This window comes from Centruroides sculpturatus, unplaced genomic scaffold (assembly GCF_000671375.1).
Source record: "Centruroides sculpturatus isolate CEXI.00-Female unplaced genomic scaffold, Cexi_2.0 scaffold1158, whole genome shotgun sequence".
Lineage (NCBI taxonomy): Eukaryota > Metazoa > Arthropoda > Arachnida > Scorpiones > Buthidae > Centruroides > Centruroides sculpturatus.
In genome coordinates this window covers 98,593-122,798 of record NW_019385302.1, presented here as the reverse complement: position 1 = coordinate 122,798, position 24,206 = coordinate 98,593, and the positions used below count along the sequence as shown (strand labels likewise).

Sequence of the window (24,206 nt, the reverse complement as noted above, 5' to 3'; positions counted from 1 at the left end):
ATCATGTCTTGATTTTTATTTCTGGGAGCATATGAAAACACTGGTTTATGACACCCCCACTGACAATGCTGAGGAGCTGGTTGCAAGAATTGCATTAGCTGCCAGAGAAATTCAAGATGAGCCTGGATTATTCCAGAATATTCGGAATTCCATGCACCATAGATATGAGGTCTGCATTGCAGTCAGTGGAAGAAACTTCAAACACTTTCTTTGACCCATGTTCCTTTTGTTTTTGTACATTTATTATTAAAACGAATATTCACCTACGGTCTTCTTCTTTATGATGTTTCTGTGTACATCACCACTTCAGGAAAGCATTTCCAACCCTGCATTGCTATATGATTCCGACTCATCAGGATGTACCCTACCCCTCTTAGAAGTTCTGAAATGTTTAACTGAGACACCCTGTATATGAAGCCCGCTGGGACATAGAGTGATAACCCTCAGAATCACATTGAGATAATTGAGTTTCAATGTTTTAAAAAATTGTAAAATCATATGAATAGGTGTTTATTAATATTTTTGCTTTCCGAACATTGCTTGTAGATGTGGCTGTCATCTCATCATTTTTGGATTTTTTCAAACATTCAAACTCAATTACCTCAGAAACATGATTCTCAGGGTATATATACATCCCCACTATACAGCACTATACATCCCCAAGAGCTTCATATCATTACTTTTTGTTATTCATTTTGAAATGGAAAATTGATAATTATTCTTAATCATATTCAAATGGCTAAATGCCAGAGTATTTTGGGCTCTATCTTAGCCAGTTATTAATTAGCAAAACAAAGTAATGTATGTATTTGTAATCAAATTGTTAACTTGTCATACAGGAAGATTTGAGAGGAATCTGCACTATTCTGGGAGATGATAATATGAGTTAGTCTAAGCAAAAAAGTTTGTATGAACATGTATCAGATTTGTAATGGTTACTGAGATACAGTAAATCTTTCCTGACTGATGGATTGGTTGTGGCAGTCTTGTTTTCTGTCCAGCATGGAGTCCAGATCTAACTTCTTTGATTTCTGCTTTTGGGGTTGGATGAAGACCAAGATTAACTGTATGAACATATCAGAAACTGCTCATTTGCATCACATATGTTATTAGTCAAATCAAGAAATGCAAGGTGACCTTGGGCAAGTAATTCATCATGTTCTAACATGAGTTTATAAGTGCATTGATATGGGTGGTGACATTTTCAAGCACATTATAACATATAACAGATTTCCACTTTTCCAATACCATAGCAAACACAAGTCTTTACTGTATGACATTCCTATTCTATCTTTCTCATGGTGCCTTAAATATGTTCTATATACAATATCTCAGCAAGAGCTAATTCAACTGCTAACAATTGCTAATTCAACACACATTCATGTGAACATTTTGCTTAAATCAACCTATATCTATCCAAAATTCAGTTTAACTGAATTTTAAACTGAATTTTTTCATATATAATGATAGGAATGCACTAAAAACTGTAAAAATTTTTAGTGCATTCCTATCATTATATATGAAAATAATTGAAAGTGTCCAGAAGCTAAGTTTGAATTTATATACAGTAAGATCCAGCTTAACGCTGCCTCGCTTAATGCTGATTCGATATAACGCAATCTGCTCGAAGCCTAAGAAAAAAAAAAGCTCAAAATTTACACTGATTTAAATTATCGCAGCATTTCATTGATTCATATGTAATACGATTATTTGCGAACACAAACCAATCATCAAAAGATAACAAAAAGGTGTACTTTCTTTAAATCTATGTTTGTTTGGTGCAATTTTGGAAAAAATATAACATCATGGATGCCGTAGGAAATATTGACTTCGCTTGGCAAGAATTAACTGATAAATGCACGAACGAAACGTGGAAGAAGTTATGGCTGAAGGTATCTAAGAATTCTCAATGAGAAGAGCCTATCGCTGTATCATTAGGTTGACCAAACCCAACCTAATCAATGTAACAGGACTAGGAGATGTAGACGAGCAGGATATTGAGGAGTTATAGCAGGTTTCTGACAAGAGCCTTACCAACAACAACCTTCGAGAACTGGCAAAACATGAAATTCATGTGGAACTGGAAAATAGAGATTCTGAAAACAAAGAACCCAAAAAATTTCTCTACAGATTTTATTAGTAAAAGTTTGGTAAGATAACTGAAATCATTAATCAAATTGTAGCGAATGATCCAGATTTTGAAAAGACTGTGAAAGCAAAACACAGTGTTTTGGATACGATCTTCTGCTATCGACATTTGCTTAAGGAAAGAAAAAAGTGGCAAATGAAACTTCACTACTTTATTGCAAAAGAACAAGAATTTCAGAAAAGTCAGGACCTTCATCACAAAAAATGAATGTTACATTTCTATGTGCATATGTTTGTGTTATTTAACATATATTATTATACAAATTAATATAAAAATAAGTTAAAATTAAATTTTTTTTTAATTTTCAGTTGCATGTTCCCCTATCCCTATTTACTCTATTGTTAAANCTAATTATTAAGTCCAGATTCTCACATAAGCTTGGTGCTTTGAAGCAAGATGTAGAAAAAAATAATACAGGTAAAAATATTGTGGGTACCACTTCCAAGCACCAGCTTATCTTTACCAAAGAAAAACTCCTAAGATAAATTTTGACTGTTGTCTAAATTGTCATAAGTTTTCACTTGAAACAATATTTTTATGTTTCTTTGCAGACACACTAAGGTGACATATTTCAACACTTGGCAAATTATTCACTATTTATTCAGTTGGATAAATAACTGAATAAATAGGAAATAATAGGAAATAACTGGACCCAACTGAATAAATAGTGAATAATTTGCCAAGTGTTGAAATATGTCACCGTAGTGTGTCTGCGAAGAAACAACAAAGTTTTATAGTTTTAGCATATATCTGTCCTATAAGACGGCCCCCAAACTATCAACGGCCTATGAATTTAGTTTAGATTAGTGATCATCATCTGAATAACAACACTATATAGCATATATGAAATTATATCCTATTTGTAATTTTTTGAAAGAACTTCAAATTTTATTTTCTTGCATCTGGCAGCACTCACTGCCTTGTGATTGTTGCAAACATTTACACTGACATTTGGGTAATGACCTTGACTATTTCACAAAAAAACGTTGTATGGGTTATTCCATTTTGTGGACATAACCTACTCTCTACCAGTAAATAATTAAGGTTTGTTGGTTTTTTATAATTGTTTTAATTTATATAAATTTCAATCTAATTTTTTTCGTATCTGTCCTTTAAGACGACCCCAAATTTTGGGGGTCTTTTTTTTTTATGATTCAACTATTGTCTTATCTGCGCAGGCATACAGTATATTAATTGATAATTGATATAATGTTATAATTTACTTCAACAAGCAATATGATTGTGATAGAATCACATAGAATTTGTGATTTACAACAAGCAGAACAGTTTCTGAATAATATCATAAATTTAATTAGCTCATTCAACATTAAATTGTGCTAATCTGAATTTAAAAAGTCTTTCCGATAAAGACGTTTTAATTTAGAAACTACAATATGAACAGAAGATTTACAATCAGTCTTCCTGTGAAATATGAACTTCACATACGTATTTTTTTCTTAGTAATACACCTACAATTATTTTCCATATAAAAATGTTTAATTATTGTTGAAGTAGATAAATAAAGATAGTTATGTTAAGATTTAACCCAAGCAAATAAATCATGGCATCCGTAATCATAGGATTCAATTTAGTAAAGAAAATTGTAATCATCTTAGATAAATTTTAACTGAATTCATTATTATTACACTATTTTATGACGAAAATAATACATGATCTACAAGAAAGCTGTTACCGAGATATATTCATCAACACTTCTACACCTATAAAGATGAATTAGTTTTCTTTATACTACAGTTACTTTCTAACCATTTGTTTTAATTATAAATTAAAAAGAAATTTAACACATTTCATTTTTAAATCATCATTTTATGGTGCTAACATGCCACAAATAATTTCAAAAATTTAGAAACAGAATTTTGTACTCCAGACAGACAAGATTAAAGCATTACTATCAACATTTCCTTTTCATTTTTATTAAGAGCAATGATATTTTTTTTCTATAGAAACAACAAATTAAAATTTGGCTAATTTAAATTCTGCTTCAAATAAGTTATATAAATTAATTTATGCATTTTTCTTCATCCATCTAATTGATATTTCCTACATAAAACTAGAGCGTATGATTTAATTCATTTATTTTCGGATGAACAGGAAGCTAGAATTATGAATGATTTCGCAAGAACTTAAATAAAAAGCTGATTTTGAATGGTGATGAAATAAAAGTTAAAATGCAAAATATTTAGTTTTATAACAATTCATACACATTAATAAATCAAGTTAAATTTGTTGATGTAAAATTGCCAGGACAATAAATTTATAAATTCACAAAAATTTTTAAGTATATAATTATTTATTTATCCTGGCAATTTTATTAATATATTTTGTTTTTAATTATGCCATCACAAGAGAGGAGTTTTTAACATTTTGCATATTGAGGTGGATGAGAGCCTCCAAATAAAGTTAGATTCTACCATTGAGACTTATGTTCCTGTAGTAAAAAAACAACGAAACATGAAGATATTATGTGAATTTTTTTACGTACGCCAATAAACTCTTAAAATATTTATAAGCATTTAACTTAAAAGTTAATATTTAACTATATGAAAATTTCATGTAATTATACGTACTTTTGATTTATATATGACACCTTTTACTATAAAAGTTATAATTCTTTTTTTTTTGTATCTATGTTATCNCTAAATGCCAGAGTATTTTGGGCTCTATCTTAGCCAGTTATTAATTAGCAAAACAAAGTAATGTATGTATTTGTAATCAAATTGTTAACTTGTCATACAGGAAGATTTGAGAGGAATCTGCACTATTCTGGGAGATGATAATATGAGTTAGTCTAAGCAAAAAAGTTTGTATGAACATGTATCAGATTTGTAATGGTTACTGAGATACAGTAAATCTTTCCTGACTGATGGATTGGTTGTGGCAGTCTTGTTTTCTGTCCAGCATGGAGTCCAGATCTAACTTCTTTGATTTCTGCTTTTGGGGTTGGATGAAGACCAAGATTAACTGTATGAACATATCAGAAACTGCTCATTTGCATCACATATGTTATTAGTCAAATCAAGAAATGCAAGGTGACCTTTATTTCATTGAATGTTTATAAAAAAATTTCAAATTTGATAGTAGTAAAAATTAATTTTTAAATACAAATAGTCCTCAGATAACATACTACCTTCAAGAAGCACATCTACTATGTTAACTGAGAACTACATGTATAATAGCATCATTTAAAATTAATAATGAATTGCTGAATATTGTTTTTGGTTAAAAATCCATTTTTATTTGCTTTGTATTTTTTTCAAATTGCAATCCCCAAAAAAACAATGCCCTTGGATTAAAATGCAATGCTTAGTTATAACAAATATTTTATTTAGTTTTAAAATTATTTGATGCACATTCCATGTTTTATTTAATATGCATTATTGCATTAATTTTTTCTTTCCTGGCTTTGTTATATATAATAGAGGGAAAGTATGGCTGGTGGAAAAAAAATGACCCCCCAAGATTTTTACATTTGTTTTTTTTTTTTGGACTTGGTACCTTGAAAAATCAAGAAATTCAGAAAAATTTTTGGTTATATTTTCTGTATATATGGATGTTAGTGTGTGTGGGGGGAGCACAATTTTGTTAACACTGTTTGAAGCTTAATAACGCCTGTGCTTTTTGTTGAAAATTTCTGAATTTTGCAGGGAGGTTTTTGTATTAGGGGGATGAATGCTATTAAATTTTGATGGATAAAGGTGAAGGTGGTTGGAAAGATAAAGGGTGGTCATGTGTCATATCTTGAGTAGGTTTGGATTTAATGATGATTTTATTCATTATTAGCATTTGCAATTTTTTTTATAAAGCTCATCTCTACTCTCAAAAGTATGTTTTTTCCATTGTATATGGTTAAAAATATAAAAAGTTTTTTTTTAATAAAATAGCGTAACAGATGGTGTGTCACATGCAGTTTTAAATGTTACTGAAAAGTTAAGCAACTCATTGTTGGATTTTTTTTTACAATGAATGCTATGCAATATTGCTATGGTGTGGCAATATTCAATTTGAAAATCAGAGTTTTGTGTACAAAAATAGTTTTGATTACGTTAAATACTATTGTATTTAAACGTAATCAAAACTATTTTTGTACACAAAAAATTAAAATTTTAAAAATTCTGTAAGCAAATCAACAGTGCTATATGAATCAAACACTAACACTATTGGCTTAAAAATGAATGATTAAGGGAAATAATGAAATATGATTCATTATTTGAAATTAGACTTTTGAGAAAAATAAGCTATAGAGAATTACACAGAATGCAAAACAAATCTAGCAGTACAAGTTGAACTAAATCATTAGAATGCTAATCAATGATATCAAGAAAGGACAATGGCAATGGTTCAGCCATGTGGCAAGAATGAAACCAAACAGATAAAAGACATAAAAAAAATCCTAGTTCTCCATTTAATGCCCAACTGATGTCTAGTATGATGAGTAGATGAGAGAAAGCAAAGTTTAATACGAAATTATAACTGCTAGTTACTACAGAAAACTGATAAATGTTAGTATTCAAATTTTTTTAGATAAACAAAAGTTCTGTAATTAATAAAATGGCAATATTAACAGAATTTAATTCCAGAAATTTTAAATAGAAATTATAAAACAAAGCATTTTTTTTAATAAATAGAACTTTGTGTCTTAGTTACAGAACAGATTATAATTGCTGTATCCAAAGCCGTTTCTACAAAAATATAGTGAAGAATTCTATATAATAATCATTCTTGAAATCATATATTATTATTTCATATGTAAAAACAATGAAAACTATCAATATTTAGCAACTTATTTCATTGAGCCTATAGGAAGTAATGGCTTGCTTAATGATAATTCACCAGGAACTGGTAAACTCCCTCTTTTATGATTTAATGATTATTAGATCATAAAAAAGGGAGTTTACTGTGTAACTATTTATTCATAAACCATTGAAACATATGAACTATTTTAAATTCATTTCTTAATATAAATATCTATGTAAAACAATTAAAATAAAAAGATATTACTAAAAATTCTCACACACAAAATTCCCTTGTTCTATTTAAATTTCCTGTTATAAATCCTCAAATGAATTCTGGATATTGGAAAAAGATAACAGCTTTAGGCTAGTGTATTACAGATAAGAATAAAAATATGCCAATAAAAAAAAAGCAGAAATTCTCAGAAAAGAGAGAAAATAACTAATAGAAATGAAAAAAAATGATGAATATGAAGAGATAATCCATAATATAAAAGAGACATAGGCCAATTAATTTGCAGATAATCTTACAATCTTCTTTTTAAAAAGTAGTAATAATTTAAAAACAGTACATAGTTTCTTATCACATTACATATGAATTTTAGTAGATGCATATGTGATGGCAGATGCTTGATTAGTTATAGCAAGGATTAAAGCTCTGGGTTCCAGCTGCAGCTTGCAAAGTAAAGTCTGTTGTAAATAACTTTTTTTTTTATAATAAATAGATTTTTTTTCTTTTGTTAAATTTTTCATCTACTTTAATTACTACAAAAAATTGGATATACTACTATAATTAATTCAAAATACACCTTTGTAAAGGGATCACAATTAACAGTAGAGATCTATTGTAGCATGCATGGAGGGTTTTGTTTTCTGGATTAAGGCAAATTTTTGTCTACTGCAGCACCAAATTAAATGAATTAATTAATTACTATGACTTTTAGTTTTAGATGTGTTTAAATAAATTCTGAGTTAAATGTGTACTATACAGTCTAATTTTAAAATGAATTCTATAATATTTAAATTATTTTGGGATAATTCCATTCCCAAAATTACAATTATTTCCTTCAGGTTTGTTCACTTATGTAAATCTAAAAATATTCTTTGTTTCTGATACAGTAAAATCCTGACTATCCAAGATAGTGTGGTTTCACATACAGTATTTCAGATAATCAAAAACTCAAACAACACATATTGTTTAATAAATTATTAAATAAACTGGTGTTGGATGCTTTAATATATTTGATGTACTCTGCTCTTAAGTCAGACCTTATTGAAGAGCATAACTCAAAAAAAATCTTTTAACTTTATAACTTAGTATTTATTAAAGAAAATGTAAACCTACAATTTTATATTTCTTTTTTAAAATTAGTATTGTTGTGAGAAATCTCCAGAGTAAATACTTTTTAAAACTTTCTAGAGTGTCCATAATAATTTGAATTGCCCAGCCAAGATTCGTAAAACAATTTATATTGACCAAGTATTCCTCCATAATTCATCTTGAATAATGCAGAACCTCAGTTAAACAGGTCTCAGTTAATTGGAAATCCACTATATTAGTTTTAAATCTAGTTAGGGAAATTTCAATGTTTACATTAAAATTCAAGCTTATAAATATGTACAGGTAAATTCTTTATGCCTGTATGTCTTTAAATATTTCAATTTTTGTCTCCACTTGAATAAAAACCTTTCAATCTCCAGTGTTATTCTTCTTGGCAAACGTTTTCAACCCTACCAGGGTCTATTCACTAAAACTCACAAAGAGTACTCATCTGTCAGACCGATCCTAGATAAGGCTAGATCACCGACTAGGGCCCTGGAAAATGAGATGCACAAACGCATATATGACCGTATTAGCACTTACAATTTGAGCATTAGGAACCCCATTGAGCTCATTAAAGAGTTGAGGAATCTCAGCATCAATGACTCCACTTATATCACAGTCATGGACTTTGTTTCGCTGTACCATCCATAAAAATCCAACCATGTTTCTGCGAGTTCAGGGATTTACTGCTCGCATACCCAGGCGCCTTGGCTAGGCAAAAACACGTTTTAGAGCTAGCCCACATATTGTGTTACTCATCTTTCTTCCGTTTTAACAACAAAACGTACATACAAAAACGGGGGGTCCCAATGGGAAGCCCTCTTTCAGGGGACTTATGTGAGATAGTAATAAGGAGGCTTGAGCAACAAATCATCCCTCGTTATAATTCCAACATACTCCTGTACAGAAGATATGTGGATGATGTCCTTGTCATATGGAGGAACAGAACCTAACGTAAATATTTTCATAAATGAAATGAACAACAACCCATATGGCCTAAAAATTAAACTAGACCAAAAAAGCAATAGAGCCGCACACTTTCTTGACTTGAACATTCAATTAATAAACAATAGGATTTCTTTAAAAGTTTTTTACAAAAAATGCTATGTACCAGTGTTCATCCCCGCCAACTCAGAGGACCCTTACTCCTATAAGAAAGCGGCATTTAAAGCGTTGACTAAGAGGGCATTCACCCACCATTCCGAATGGAATGACACCATAGCTGAGCTGGATCACATCCAGGAAATGGCCACGCAACATGGATACAGTGGAAACTTGGTATATAATATAGCACGAACGTATATACAGAGGAGTGCGCGCAATACTCCTGACAACCCAGATGTTTCCCTTGACGTAAACAGTAAAAGAAAAATAGTAGAGTACAACCGCCATCTTGACAAGTTATACAGAGAAATCTCTTCTCGCACCAATAATAAAATAGCCTACAGTAAACCAAGATCTATTTACAGCTTACTCCGCAACGGGAAAGATAGGCTTGACTTAAAATACGCACCGGGAGTATATTCTATCCCCCTTTGGGATGACAGATTTATTAATAGGTTAGTGTATCCCAAGCGCTCCCTTCGTAAACGTCTCCAGGAGCATAAGTATGATATAGATAATAATAAGCACACCACCACCCTTTCAACCGTAGCCATAGAACCTGGAATAAAGGTTGATCTACAGAATGCCCATCTAATTAGGCTATCACACCGTGTAGACCAACTAAGGATTATGGAGACCTTAGAAATTTATAAAGTGGGATTAAACAACACATGCATTAACTCCAAAGACGCAGTCAACATCTCTAGTGCATGGAAATTTTGCTATGAAAGAACAAACCATAATTGAATGTAATATGGATTTATTACAAGCGCAAATTACGCAAGCTTTGACGTCATCGAAGCAAGAACGTGGTGTTCTATATTTTTGATATTAACGTTGACGTTCTAGGATTTGAATCGCATTTATTCGGTTCCTGTTCAATTTTGTACTGTTTGAATTTATTATAACAGTGGCCTGAAGAAGACCCTGGTAGGGTTGAAAACGTTTGCCAAGAAGAATAACACTGGAGATTGAAAGGTTTTTATTCAAGTGGAGAGAATTATATTACCTCCAGTATTAGAAGTGAAGTTTATTAGTAGCAATTTTTGTTTATATATCCACAGACATTTATTTATAAATAGCACTTATTATACCGGTAAAAATAAAGTTATTTTGTCTTATTTTTGACTAGGTTTTCCCCCTTTTGCTGATTCAAAACTACACCATAGTCCTATTTATAAACAAGATCTATGTGGATAATATATAAACAAAAAATGTACAATTGCACATGTACTTGTATGCAATTTACACATTGCTTTGTCTACAACCTTTAATAATTCTTCAATAAATACTTTTTTAACTTGATTTCTTCATTTTCCATTGATTAGTTATGAAATGACAGGTTTTGATTTACATGCTATAATTGTGGAACCAATTAACTGCATATCTCAAGGATTACCTATACTTCCTAATCTCAAATACTTTATGAAAACTTTGATAATTGTATTGGTTTAAATAATTAAAATTTAGAATTTATTAATATCGGATTTTCTTACCTGTATATTATAAAAAAAATCCATAGTAATATAGCAACTAATAAATTTATAAAATACTATTAATAGAAGAAATAATTGATTAAAAAAAAACAGAATTTATCATTTTAGATTAGGACATCACTCAACTTTGTTGTATCATGATAGAATTGATGTGAAGCCAAATCATAATTTTTAAAATTGCTACAATTATGTTTAAAATTTAAAATAAATTATGATTGATTTAAAGAAAAATTGATAGTACAGAAGTTAAATTTACCAAGGCAAAACTCATAATTTTACAAATATACTACAGAAATAAAAAAAGCCTTTAAGCTGGTAAGCCATAACATTTATAGAAGCTCCAGACTTGATACATCAGCATACACACAAACACGTGCAACTTTTGTGAGAGGGGTATGCTAATATTGCAAATTTTTCACCAATTGGCATTTTAGTGAATACCTCCTTCTCCCTTTGATCAGTGGGCAGTAAAAAAATGAAAGATAAATGAAATTTAAAAAAAAAGCTTATTCAAAATTTTAAAAAATATTTAATAGTTTTCTGGACACATCTGAGGCACACAGGTTGAAAAATACTGGTATACAGTACAGTTATCTTTAAAAAGTAACTGAAAATAAATACTTTTAACCAGTTGGATGAAATATTTAGCTGGTTGATTAACCAAGTTGGTGAGAACGAGGTCAAGAAGGGTTGATGAAAACAGACGATGAAACTCTCTAGCTTATAGTAAAATAAATGCAACTACCACAATGTAATAACTACTACAATACATGTTGACTATCACCAATCCAGCATCATTGAGAGATGTATGTGCTAGTTTGTTAGTTAGAATACACTTAACCCAACAGCTAATCACTTCATCCTACCTGCTATACTAAAATATGCTGTAAATCAATATATGTTGTTTAATAAGGGAAAAACTCTGTCAGCCAAGAAGTTGAGCAATTTTTCTCTGTTTCTTTATGTCAAATTGTAGATGAGCCAATGCTGTATAAATCACACAAGCTTTGCACAAATACACTACTGTCAAGTTTTTCAGAAGTTCTACCTATCTGTATGGACAAGATATGGTGTTTATGCTTCACACCAAGAGACACACTTCCTATATTCATTGGAGCCATAACTGGAATTAAATGTTGGCAGGTTATAATAAAAATGCACAAAAGACAATTCAAATAACTTATCAGTGTTTGAAAATGCTCAAAAGCAGCTTATGCAGCAGCAGTTAGCACAACAAACATTGGTGACAGATACTGTACTGTACATGCCACAACCTGGAAAATTTGAAATTGCTCCCGTGGAAATTAATGCCAGATTACTTGCAGGATTGGTGATGGTCAACCTTACTAGATTTCAGTGTCTATGTTACATTTTTTATATATAATGCTGACCAAACAAAAGTCCAGCAATGAGTTACATAACTTTCCCATCTGTTATGAGATCTTATTTAAAAAATAACCTTTATAATTTTAATTACAGTCGCTATAGTCCCCCTATAACACTGTTGATTTTTCCGTTTTATATGAATTCCATGTTGTACGAGTCATTAGATTTTACAAACACGTGTGCCGGGCTGTAAACAGCTCACGTATTTGTAAAATCTAAGTGACTCGTACAACATGGAATTCATATAAAATGGAAAAACCAACAGTGTTATAGGGGGTCGACTGTACAATATAACTTAATAAAATTATGGGTTGCTGCCATCTATTATGAGATTTTCTTATAAAAACTTTTTATATTTTTAATTACTATAAAATGGCAAAAAGGTTAATTTTGAGTGTAGGAATAAGTTTGATAAACAAGTGTTAATAATGTGTAACAATCTTTATCAGGTCTGACTCCTCTCGAGATATACTACATGCCCACTCACTATCTCTTCACCCCGTCTACCTTTTACCACCAAAATTTAAAAGCATCAACGCCCCTTATACAAGCTACCATGACAAATCTCGTGTTTTAATTTAAAAATTAAGAAACTANAAATAGACACCAACACACACACACACACACAGCATTTCTTTGACTTTTTTGGTCTCAGGAAGTCTCAAAACATTGAGATTTGCAAAAAACAAAGGATCAAATTTGACACAATTCCCATACTTTCCCTTGTTATGTATACATAACAGCTGGGAAAGTAAAACAAAAATAAAATTTATAATTTTTTTTTACTTCCACTAAAAATAAAATAATTTTTTCTTTCAAAAATATGTCAGAGAATTTGAATGAACAGACAGAAGTTGAAAATACAGTAGTTTCTTGTTATACTGCACCTCATTACATTGCTCATGCAGATATATACAATATAACTTCCGAATAGTGGACACTATCAGGACTGAGAAGTTTTTCTGCTATTTAGAGAGGTACAGTACATGCCAGTAGCCATATTGTATTTTAACCTGGTCATTATAAAATGCAGAATATGATGGATTGTGAAAACATTAAATTTGGGTTAGGAATGTGAAAATACCAAAAAGTATACATAGCATATATAATTAAAATATATATACATAATAATAAAAAACATTTTATTGTCTGTTGGTGTTTAAATTTATTATTATAAAAGGATTGGCATATGCTAGAAGTAAATTCTTATATGTCTTAATATATATACAGTATATTATTTATATTTTCAGCTGTAAAAATCACATGAAGGCAATTTTCTAGCCAATTCAGGGGTAAGAAATACATTTCTTACCCCTTGAATTGGCTATTCAATATTCTTGCATTTATAATATCATTTATAATCTAAGCAACTAATAAAAATCAATATAGTTTGTCTACTTTGTAGTTATTGAGTAGGTGTAATTTTTTAAACATTTTTACTTTTCTCAATAAATGATTTATTAAGAATTAATTTAGCCACCACAAAGCTATTAAGATCATAAATTACATCATAAATGTGAGAAAACTGAATATCTTCCTACACTTTAAAGAGGTTGGCAAATTGCCTTTATAACACAACCTTTGAACTTTCACCAAATAAATGCTATTGTCTTAACCTTAAAACTGTTTTTTTTTTTTTATTATTACTCTGCTATGGTTCATGTCGAATGAATGAATAACTTTGGAAAAGTTTATGGTTTCTTGATACCGTAAGCTTAATTCCAACAATAAGACAGAAGTTTAATAACATTAATATGTATGTTATTAATATGACAATAAATGGTGATAGAAAATGTAACCAGATAAAGAATATTGTTTGGCTCTTACAACCTGTCCTCCTCCCCTATTCCTATTTTAAGCCAGTCTTTATTCAACACCTACAGTCAAATTTTATCCTCTGAAAAACTATTTGAACTGATTCTTTGTTTTAGTTTTAAAATATTTCATACCTAATTAATTCTTTCAGAATATTGAAGGCATGAGTTTGTGTTTTCGTAAGGTAGGTTACAGATGACAACATCCATTATTTAGAGGTAAATATTATAGATGTTCTATTTGAAGGGTCTGGGGATTGGAAAAATATCTGTTAAGTAGATGTGTCCACTATTTAGGAGTGTCCATTAATGGAAGTTTCATTGCGTATCTTTTTTTTTGTTTTCCAAATATAAAAGTGCTTTAGCCAATAATTTTTTAAAAATCAACTGTCATTGAAATTTCCCTGCTAGCAAAGGAATATTATCTTAATCTAATCATTGACCTTGAAAGTATCATTGTATAAACTACAAATATACCATCCACAAAAAAGCAAGTTGGCATGATTAAAAATGGACAAAATAGATGCCTAGATACATCAGTTTTATTGCACCATCTGGTATATTGCTCATTTGACTTATCTCTAATATGTACTATACAATATATTAAGGGGTTATTGTACATATATTTTATAAATAATGAGAAAAGTATAATTCATAATTTTGCAATATTAATTTTGAACTAATTAAATCGAAGATACAGACATAAGCAGTGGTTGATACTAGTTTTAATATAAAAAGCATTCAATCTAGAAAATTATATGCATTGTTGTAGTTTTCCAAACAAATTATTCTTAATCTGTTTATATATCAAGCTTCTTTCAAAAAACTGTAACAGGAACATTACATTCCAAATAGGTTTAAGCATTCTTACTTATGCCTTAAAATAGGGAATTTATAAATTAAATTCATAAATTGGTTGACTTATTAAGTTTCTTCATGTAAAATAATAAAACATAGAAATTCATCATTATATTAGAACTATAAAATCTGTATATCATACTCTACTTACTTCAGTACAGAAATTGTTAACTAATGGTTAACAATTTCTATACTGAAGTAAGTAGAGTATAATACACAGATGTTATAGTTAACAATTAGAATTTACTGTTAAAAAGTTTTGTGTTATACATATAATTATAACAAAAATCTTTACCTATTATAATATACATTGATTGAATATGAAAATTGACTTACTCTTGATACTTAGGTGAGCATACAATTGCAACAGCTTCAGGCATCATCAATTGATAAGAACAATGTGAATGAAGATCTACACTTGACATAAATGCTGTTTGTGTTGGATGAGTCTGTTCAATAAATCAAATATTTGAATTAATTATAAATAAATATTACTTGTAGTGAAAATTACTTTTTAAAATTTTTTAAACATAAAATTCCCTTAAGGCTGTATAAATTTGTATGACTGAGCAACTTTTAATTATTATTATATTTTTATGTATTTAATCTATACAAAAGAATAGTTCAGGGTGGAGCAGAAAGAATGGACGTTTATGAAATGGCTAGAACTCACCACCTGGTGGAGTGACAGATGTGTGGCAGGTGTGTGAAGGTAGTGAGGTCTTAACATTGTCTTTTCAGTTGAAGGCATGGAGCCATGGACAATAGAATGTTTGCATATGACTGTTTCCTCAAGGTTTAAAATACATTAATGTGGTAAATGCATTTCCTGTTGCTATAGTCTACTGCTCTTGTACTCTAGTAGATTCTAGTAAATCTAGTAGATTTTAGACATTGAGAGTGGAATTTTCTTTACCATGGGGACTTCCATTGTTGACAGCTTCCTTGATGAAGCATATAGGGTAGTGGATGAAGTGAAAGGATATGCTGGAGAGAATCCTACAGGTAGATTAGGTACAAGAAATCACGTTTGCTTTATAACTGAACAGATAACAAAGGTGATTTAACCTAGCTGAATGGAAGATGTTATTTGCCACACTTGATTCTGAAAAATGCTATTTCAATACAAATTCACATCTTCCAACATACATCTTTTGTAATAACAATTACAGATGATGTGATTTTTTTAAAAATGTCTGTCCTTTCTGCCCAACCCTCTATATTCTTTTGTATAATACAAGTTGACCACTGATTTTCAAACACCTCTTTTAACCTGGATAGAATTAAAAGGAAATACTTAAAATTTCTATAACTGCCAGACTCATTCATTAAAAAGACACTAATAGAATAATGTTTAATAGTGTTGAAACAAATAGTATATTCGACCTCAGGCCAAATACTGAATATTCGGCCACGAGCTTGGCCAAATAGTCGAATATTTGGCCAAACTATTCGGCTTGATTAACACACGTATGAAAATTGGCACGCAAACCGCATTATGGCAAGGACCCTGCTCTCTATTGGCCCGCTGTCACTATGTTTTGCCAATCGCGTTAATTCTTGACAGCTGTAGGGGACAGACAAGAGCATCATGGCAGTATGTGATAAATGATGATATCAAATGTGGATAACAATGAAATGACCTACACGTGTAAATACCGGAAAAAGAACAGAGAAAGACCGCGAAGTGAAAATGTGAAAATAAATATGAAATTGAGTTGATAACATAATCAAACAAGTCAAGGCAGCTTACTAGCACGAAATTCATGGCCATCAATGCCAAACAATTGTTGTCATAGACTTTGGAAAGCTAAATGCTTGTAATAAAAGTCACTTAGCGTGCGCAAGCGAAAGCCTGGGGCCGTTCAGACTACCAAGCTGTCTCAAATCTGTAAAATCATAACTGTTACTTATACCAACGTCCTATCTATCTCTTTTCTCCATTATCACCAGGCTATGAGTCATTGTAAAATGGAAAAACTATGACAGAAAAGTGACGAATCGAAAGTATCGTGAGCGCGTATTATGATGTATGCATAGGCATATGCGGACTAGAGAGATAGAGGAAAGAGAAAGGGAAGAGCAAAGATGAGCACTTAAGAAGAAGGATAGGCAGGGTCAGACCTTCGGATATGTGTGACAATTCTCAAACGAATAGGTGTGTACGTGTGCTGATCTTTGTAATTATAAATTGTGAATACATGTGACTAATATTATTTTCTTTTTTATTTTGTGCATGTTATAAGTTATAAATAAATATAAACAAACATCACTAACCCAATAACATTAAATCTAAATACCAAAATGATTAATTTACTGTGTTTTTGTTATTTCTTTCTCCTGTTTTAGGTATTCGGCCGAATAGTGATTAAATATTCAGTATTCGGCCGAATAGTGAAAAATAGGCCGAATACCGAATAGTAACCGAACATTCGTTACATCACTAATGTTTAACAAACATCCACATGACCATACAGCTATGGAAATATGGAAAATATGATTAATGATCTAGGACAGGAGTGGACAAACTTTTTTTCATGAGGGCCACATGGATACCTGTAAAATCTCTAGCACAGACATGGCCAACACGCAGCCCGCAATTAATCTCTCAATATTAGCTACTCAAGTCAGAATAGCTCGATGAAAAATTCTGACATCTAAAATCAACAACTCACTGCATTTAGAGTTAACCCTCCATTACAAATCTCTTAAGTACGGCATAGAATGTTGATAAAGTATGATAATATGAAAAATGTATCTGTAATCTCTATGTACAATTTAGTCTCTACGGGGTGACACCACAATGAGATCTCGCACCACCTCAAAATCTTCCTAGGGCAGCCTCTGGTTCAGCCCATGGAAAAAGTTTTCTTTCCAATTCAGCCCGGGGGCAAAAACTGTTGGCCACCCATTCTCTAGCAGGTCACAAGTGAGAAAAAGAATTTGAGTACTATCATCCAATTGACAAATAACATTCATAATTGCAGCCCAAACCTAGGTGTGAACATATAGTTATGTACAAGACTGCTCAGTTTTTCAAATGTTTCAAAGCATGTACTAATTATGTATTTAACTTATCATTTTTATTAATAAAATTATGAAATTTGTGAATTTGTGCATAGACTGCACGAAATGACATCAGAGACTGTAGTTTGTCCACTCTTGGACTAAGACATACTGTTGAATTTTTATTTTGAAGTAAAAAATTTTATACAAAATATTGCATTAATGTTAACTCTCTTGTAACTTGTGTTAATAAATCAAAATTTTACAACAAATCATAATTTTCTATTTGTATTCCATTATGTTCAGTTCATTTACTAACTTTCCAATATACAACTGAAAAACTCAACAACTTCAATGACATTTTTGAATACAAATGTCAAACTGATATTCTGGCAAACTCCAATATTTACATATATAAATTTTATACATAATATTTAAATACAATGTTTATACTATCATAATTGATAAAGTTTTCCTTTATTACTATAGGATTAAACTGCAATATATATAAAGTAAAATACGAGACAATAATTTAATAGAAATCCTAAAAAAAAGGCTATGTGATAGTTCAAGATAGTTCTATTAAACATTTTCAAGAACTAACTATAAAAAAGTTTAATGTTTTTAATGTAATTTGTATTAGTATTTTGCTGTGATAAACTAAAAATAAAAATGCTGAAGAAAAATATATTCTGTAAGTTAAGAACTAAATAAAACATATAGCATTTTGTAAATGAAATATTCTACAAGAAAAAACAAATAATCTATCTCTCTCATGGACACACACACACACACACACACATATATATTATTTCAGGAAAATAGTTTCTTGCATTACTATTAGAATATTAACTAGATTAATTAATTTCAAAGAAATAGTTAAGAAGTAAGTAAACACGCAATTAGATAAATCTAGAGTTTATTTTAAAATGTAGTCTTTCATTTAATAAACTAATAAATTTTTACCATTTAAAGTTTAAAGATAACTTTCTCTACAAACACCACTTATTTCAATATTAAAAAACCAAAATAAATAATTTTCTACTTGTTTTAAATTCCATTACTTTCCCTGACTTCTCCTGACCAACTTTGTACAAATTCCCTGACCTCACATTCCTTATAGTTCAGCATATTGACAAAATAAATGCAGAATATGATTTACTATGCAAATATGCTATTGCTTCTATGACATTTTAGTTAGTTATTTTTTTCTAATTAACAGTTACATAATTTTTATAATTGTGGAATATTTAAAATTAAAAATAAAATGTTTTATTAAATTAAAATAGTTTATCCTGTTATTAATCCCCTGGCATTTTGAATGCTCTCCTTCCTGTTCCATTTTATAATTCTTCACAAACAATCAAAATTAGTTTTTAAAATTAATCTGCACTATCAGTAAAAAAAGTAATTGTGTTTATAATTGTATATGCTATACCATGATGATGGAAACATGTGCTTAAATTAAAGTATTCTTTTAATCTAAAATATTTATGTTCATTTACCAGTTTAGTGTTACATGACAAATTGTATGGTAGACCTATTACTTATATGTATGATTTAATTTAAATTTTTCAAACTATGTAATAATAATTATTAATTGATTCATAAATTATGGTTTTATTGTGTGCACAATAATTTTTAGAGAAATTTTGAGTCCTGAAAATATTCTCCATGCCTTTTGATATGTTGCATTGTATCACATTACATCTTGCTGCCTTCAGATGGCTACACTTAGTCTATCTTATTGTGAGCAAAAAAACCAACAAAGCAGCCAAAGAGGCAAATTTCCTGACTGTTCTTGACTTTTTCTGAACACTAATGAAAATCTCTGACTTTCCAGGTATGTAGGAACTCTGTTTATAAGGTCCAAGGTACAAATATACCATATTTTCACAGAATGACATGTCAGTCTATCCAGCATGTCAGTCTATCCAGGGAAGACCATAAAATCAGATATTTCCATATGATAAAAACCAGCATGCCAGTTTAAGTGAAACTATATATCCCTCTCTAGAAGGCGCATTAAAAACAAAACAAGTTTTTATTCTAAAACTGTAAAACTGTCAGCATTACATCAAAATGTATGATTATATGTTTAATTTTTTCATTTTGTCTTCTTTCTAACAATGTAAAATACTTTTGGAATTCTGAAAGTGTTTTTTATGTGTATTTTATTGTTATTTGATTTGAAAACGCAAAAATAAACATATTGAATTTAAGAAACTTACTGTAAATTATCTCAGCTTATGCCAATTAACATTTGCTTTGTGTGAAATTTGAAAGGAAGGTATTTTAGTTACATCTGATTAATGTTATATTTTAGTTGCAGTTTGACCGGCATGCTGGTCTCCTCCATTTATATGTGGAATACCGGTCATTCCGTGAAAATACAGTATATTAGAGATAAATGTCTTCATTTATATCACCATCAAGCATGTTATCTGAGTGTTGAAAATGTTTGATTTTTAAACTGTATTGTAAGAAACTGATATCAGATACAAAGATATTTGAAACAGGTTTTCTGTAGAACAATCAATTCATGTTTCTTAATGTTTTCTTAGATAAAAAAAACACTTACTTCTTCACACTATGTATAAATGAATGTGTATTTAAAATTAAAAAAATTAGTATTTTTCAATAAATATAGAATTTAACAAAAAATTTTAAGAATTGTTTATATTTATATATATATAATATATCAAAGTTTTAATTTTACTTACATGTATCCATCCTAGGGTGATTAAATCATGTTTATCCTGGTAAGTAAACAATTCTTCTTCACTACCAGTTGTACAAGAATCAGCACTTCCAGTTTGTTTTGGAATCAACAGATGTGTGACAGTGAATTTACTATAAGACTGGAAAATTTTAAAAATTTAATTAAAATTTAATATTAGTAAATTTCAATTTAAGATTAAATATTATTTCCTTATTTTTGAGAATAAAAAAAAATTTTTTTAATTTTATTGTTAATATATTTTTAATCAACTTGCACAAATAAAACTAAGAGATTATCTAAAACCAATGATTATTTTTATCATCTTATTTGAATTGTTTTTTAAATATATTTGTGTTTATCTAAGGCATATTCAAAAATTTCATGGCATTATGCTTGCATCATGCCATGAAATTTTCTATTTGCCTATTCATGGCATTATGCTTGCATCATGGCTTCTGGTTTAATGACAAGGTGAAAAGAGAAGGTTCATAAACTAAATGAAAGATCATAAATAAACCAAATAGTAATTGCAGAAAGTTACATGAAAAAAATCTTGCTGGGGATAGGGCAACATTTCATCACTTTTGAATAAGGCATGACAGTATCTAAGTTATTGCAACAGCAAAAGGAGAATTTGTTATACTAACCATGGGAAACAACCACTTGAAAGTTGGTTAAGATACTACACTGAAAGTTGTTCTGTGTACTTTATGGTAATTGGTATAAATAAGTGGGCACATCATCTTACCATTTATCAAAATATTTCTTTTGATCAAAATGATTATATTCAGTGTCTGTATTTTAAAACCAACCACTCTTTGAAACTTATCTACTACAACTATATCCTCACAAGATGGACAAAGTAATATTTCAGATAAATTAAGCTTCATCACATACATGCAATTTGGTTGAATCATATCCTAAAAAGATGAGAATTAAAATTGGAATTAAATATGTGGAAAACAGACAAAATCTCACATTTGACTACATCAACAAAAATTCTTATCTGCAAATATGTGCAAGGCTTATGGAAAAAATCAAATGAAATTTGAAACAAGATTGCTCACAAATGTAATCAAATAAGTATTTCAAAATTGAAAATAGTGATGCACAATGATAATCAAATTCTAGGAAACAGATTGAATGCACAGAACTACAGAACCTACAATTCAATAGTCCATTATGTCCTAACTTTTACAGCAAGATAGTTAAGATGGAAGTTCTAAATATATAAATATCCAAATTACACCTAAAAAGTTATTAGAAGATTAATCCAATTTTAAGTGGTCCAATTATAAAAGTGGGTTCATTAAGAAAAATGTTTCCTGTACACACTTTGAACATTTTACATTATTGATATTGTCAAAATAAAAAATTTTTATATACAGAATGTATTTGTAATTAAAGTTACTAGCATTTCTCAAATTTTTGAATTGTGTTTAATTTCTTAACATTCTGTTGAAGACTGAGAAACTTTATAAGGTCATGAATTACAGATTAAAAAAAGTAACATTTAATCTTCTTTTAACGATTACGAACCTATCAAAGTAATAAAAATTTGAGAAACTATAAAGGCAATTTTACAACAAATAAATGTAAAATCAATAAATAATTTTAATAGAACAATAACTGATCTAAGAAATAAAGAATTATCTAAAACAGTTATTCCTAAAGTAATTGATATGACAGCCCAAGAATAATTTTTGCAATACAACAAGACAAGTACTATATTTTCGCTATATTACTGTATTGTTGTATTCAAACGACAGATGTTCATATAATAGTATTTTCTTGTGTAAATACACTGAAGCACTACAAGATAATTACCATTATTATACATCTTTTAAAAGCATTGTATTATTTCAGACCATGTTTTCTTTTCCTGGAAACTTTCTGCAAACTAGCAGCCAATTACCAAAGTTTCCAGGCTTCTGGACTACTACTCTGAGCAACACTGGTATAATAAATAAAAATTATTGTATATTGCAATAAAAACAAATATTAATTTGAACACTTACTAATTTTCCAGCTAATATTCCACACGTTTCAATATTACAGATGGTATTTTGTTCAGCTAAATGGAGAAACTGATCAATAAGATTACGAGGTACTATTACTGTTCTTAATCCAGAAATGTTTTGGGATTCTGGAACTGGACTAAGCAGAGACCTGGGTTTAGTACTACGATCTACTGTAGGCGTTGTTACAGTTAACAATCTAAAGAAAAATCAATTATATCAATACTGTTAGCATAAAATCTAAAGTTTATGCATGAAGAAGCTTATATTACTTCAACTACATCATACATAAATTATAATGCATCTTATTTTAATTCAATGACAAGCAAGTTAATAATTGTTAGTTATCATAAAAATCAAAATTATTAATATATAAAAAACAAATTGCATATATTTAACTTATTCAAATAATAATGACCATACAAATAATTTTGGATCAGTTTAAAATCTATCCTTTTACGATTCCAACCAGATGCAGATGGTTCCCAACACGAAGATACAAACAATTCTTCATTAAAAACCAACAATATGATATTAAAAAACATATACACTACATATTTGATGCCAACCTTTTCTTTGAGGATTCAATGTCAATGACACAGTATTAAAAATTTTTTTAAATGTCCATCGGGTCATTATCTGTTGTATTTATATACATCTACAGATACCTAGTGGAAATTTGGAAATTCATTGCAATTTACATATTTACATGAATTATTTGTAAGGTCATTATTATTTGAATAAGTAAATTAATCCTTGAGACTTTATAATTCATCCATATATTTAAATTTCACCAAAAATGTATTTGAATATAATCTTACAGATAATTTATAACAATGGGATAGCATTTTATTAATGTTTTCAAATTAAAATGAGCCATCTGTAATGGATAATATAATTGTGATCTATTATTTATATGTTTAATGTTATCAATATTATTCAAATATTGAAAATTTTGAAGACAAAAATTCTTAATGAATTTATTAATAAATTTTCAGATTATTTCTTCACTAAAATTTTTTTATTTCTGTCAAATGATAAGAATTACATCTATTTTTTAGAACTTGCTTTTTATATAAAACATACATGAGCAGTTTAACTACTATTTGTTTAAGGAAACTGGGTTTATCTAGTAAATTTATATCTGTTTTAGAAGTTTTAAATAAGAATTTACACACAAATCCAAATACAGTGGTGCCTCTTATAACGGACGCTGCGAACAACGGACTTTCCGTTCGGCAGTTACGTGAGGCGAACAATGGACTTTCTGCGAACAAGTGGGAATGATATTTCCACTGTTTTGCCGTTGCCAATGACAATCTGCTATTTTTATAATATATTAGTGTTATTAGAATATATTATTAGTATATCTGAAGTACAGAGCTCCCGTTGGGATTTGGCTTGCTTCCTTGTTTATTACATACATCACCTCAGTGCAGGGTATTTACATTTATTCAAGTGTTGTGCAAATCATGGCTTCTAAAAAAACAGAAAGGTGATTTCAATTGAAACAATGCAAGAAATCATCAGAAGGAGTGAAAGTTGACAACAACTTCCTTGTCGAATGGGAGAGGTTCA

At 29.6% G+C, this 24,206-nt stretch overlaps 1 protein-coding gene across 1 annotated transcript in view; it reads right to left on the bottom strand.

Moving 5' to 3' along the window:
• LOC111637377 (STAM-binding protein-like) overlaps window positions 1-24,206 on the bottom strand; it is a 69,352-nt gene that overhangs the window by 2,102 nt on the left and 43,044 nt on the right. Inside the window, exons 10-12 of the mRNA XM_023382852.1 lie at window positions 22,629-22,827; window positions 20,612-20,749; window positions 15,219-15,331 (exon numbers count right to left, since the gene is read on the bottom strand). Of these exons, the coding sequence (XP_023238620.1) occupies window positions 15,219-15,331; window positions 20,612-20,749; window positions 22,629-22,827 (450 nt within the window). The remainder of the gene's footprint in view (window positions 1-15,218; window positions 15,332-20,611; window positions 20,750-22,628; window positions 22,828-24,206) is intronic.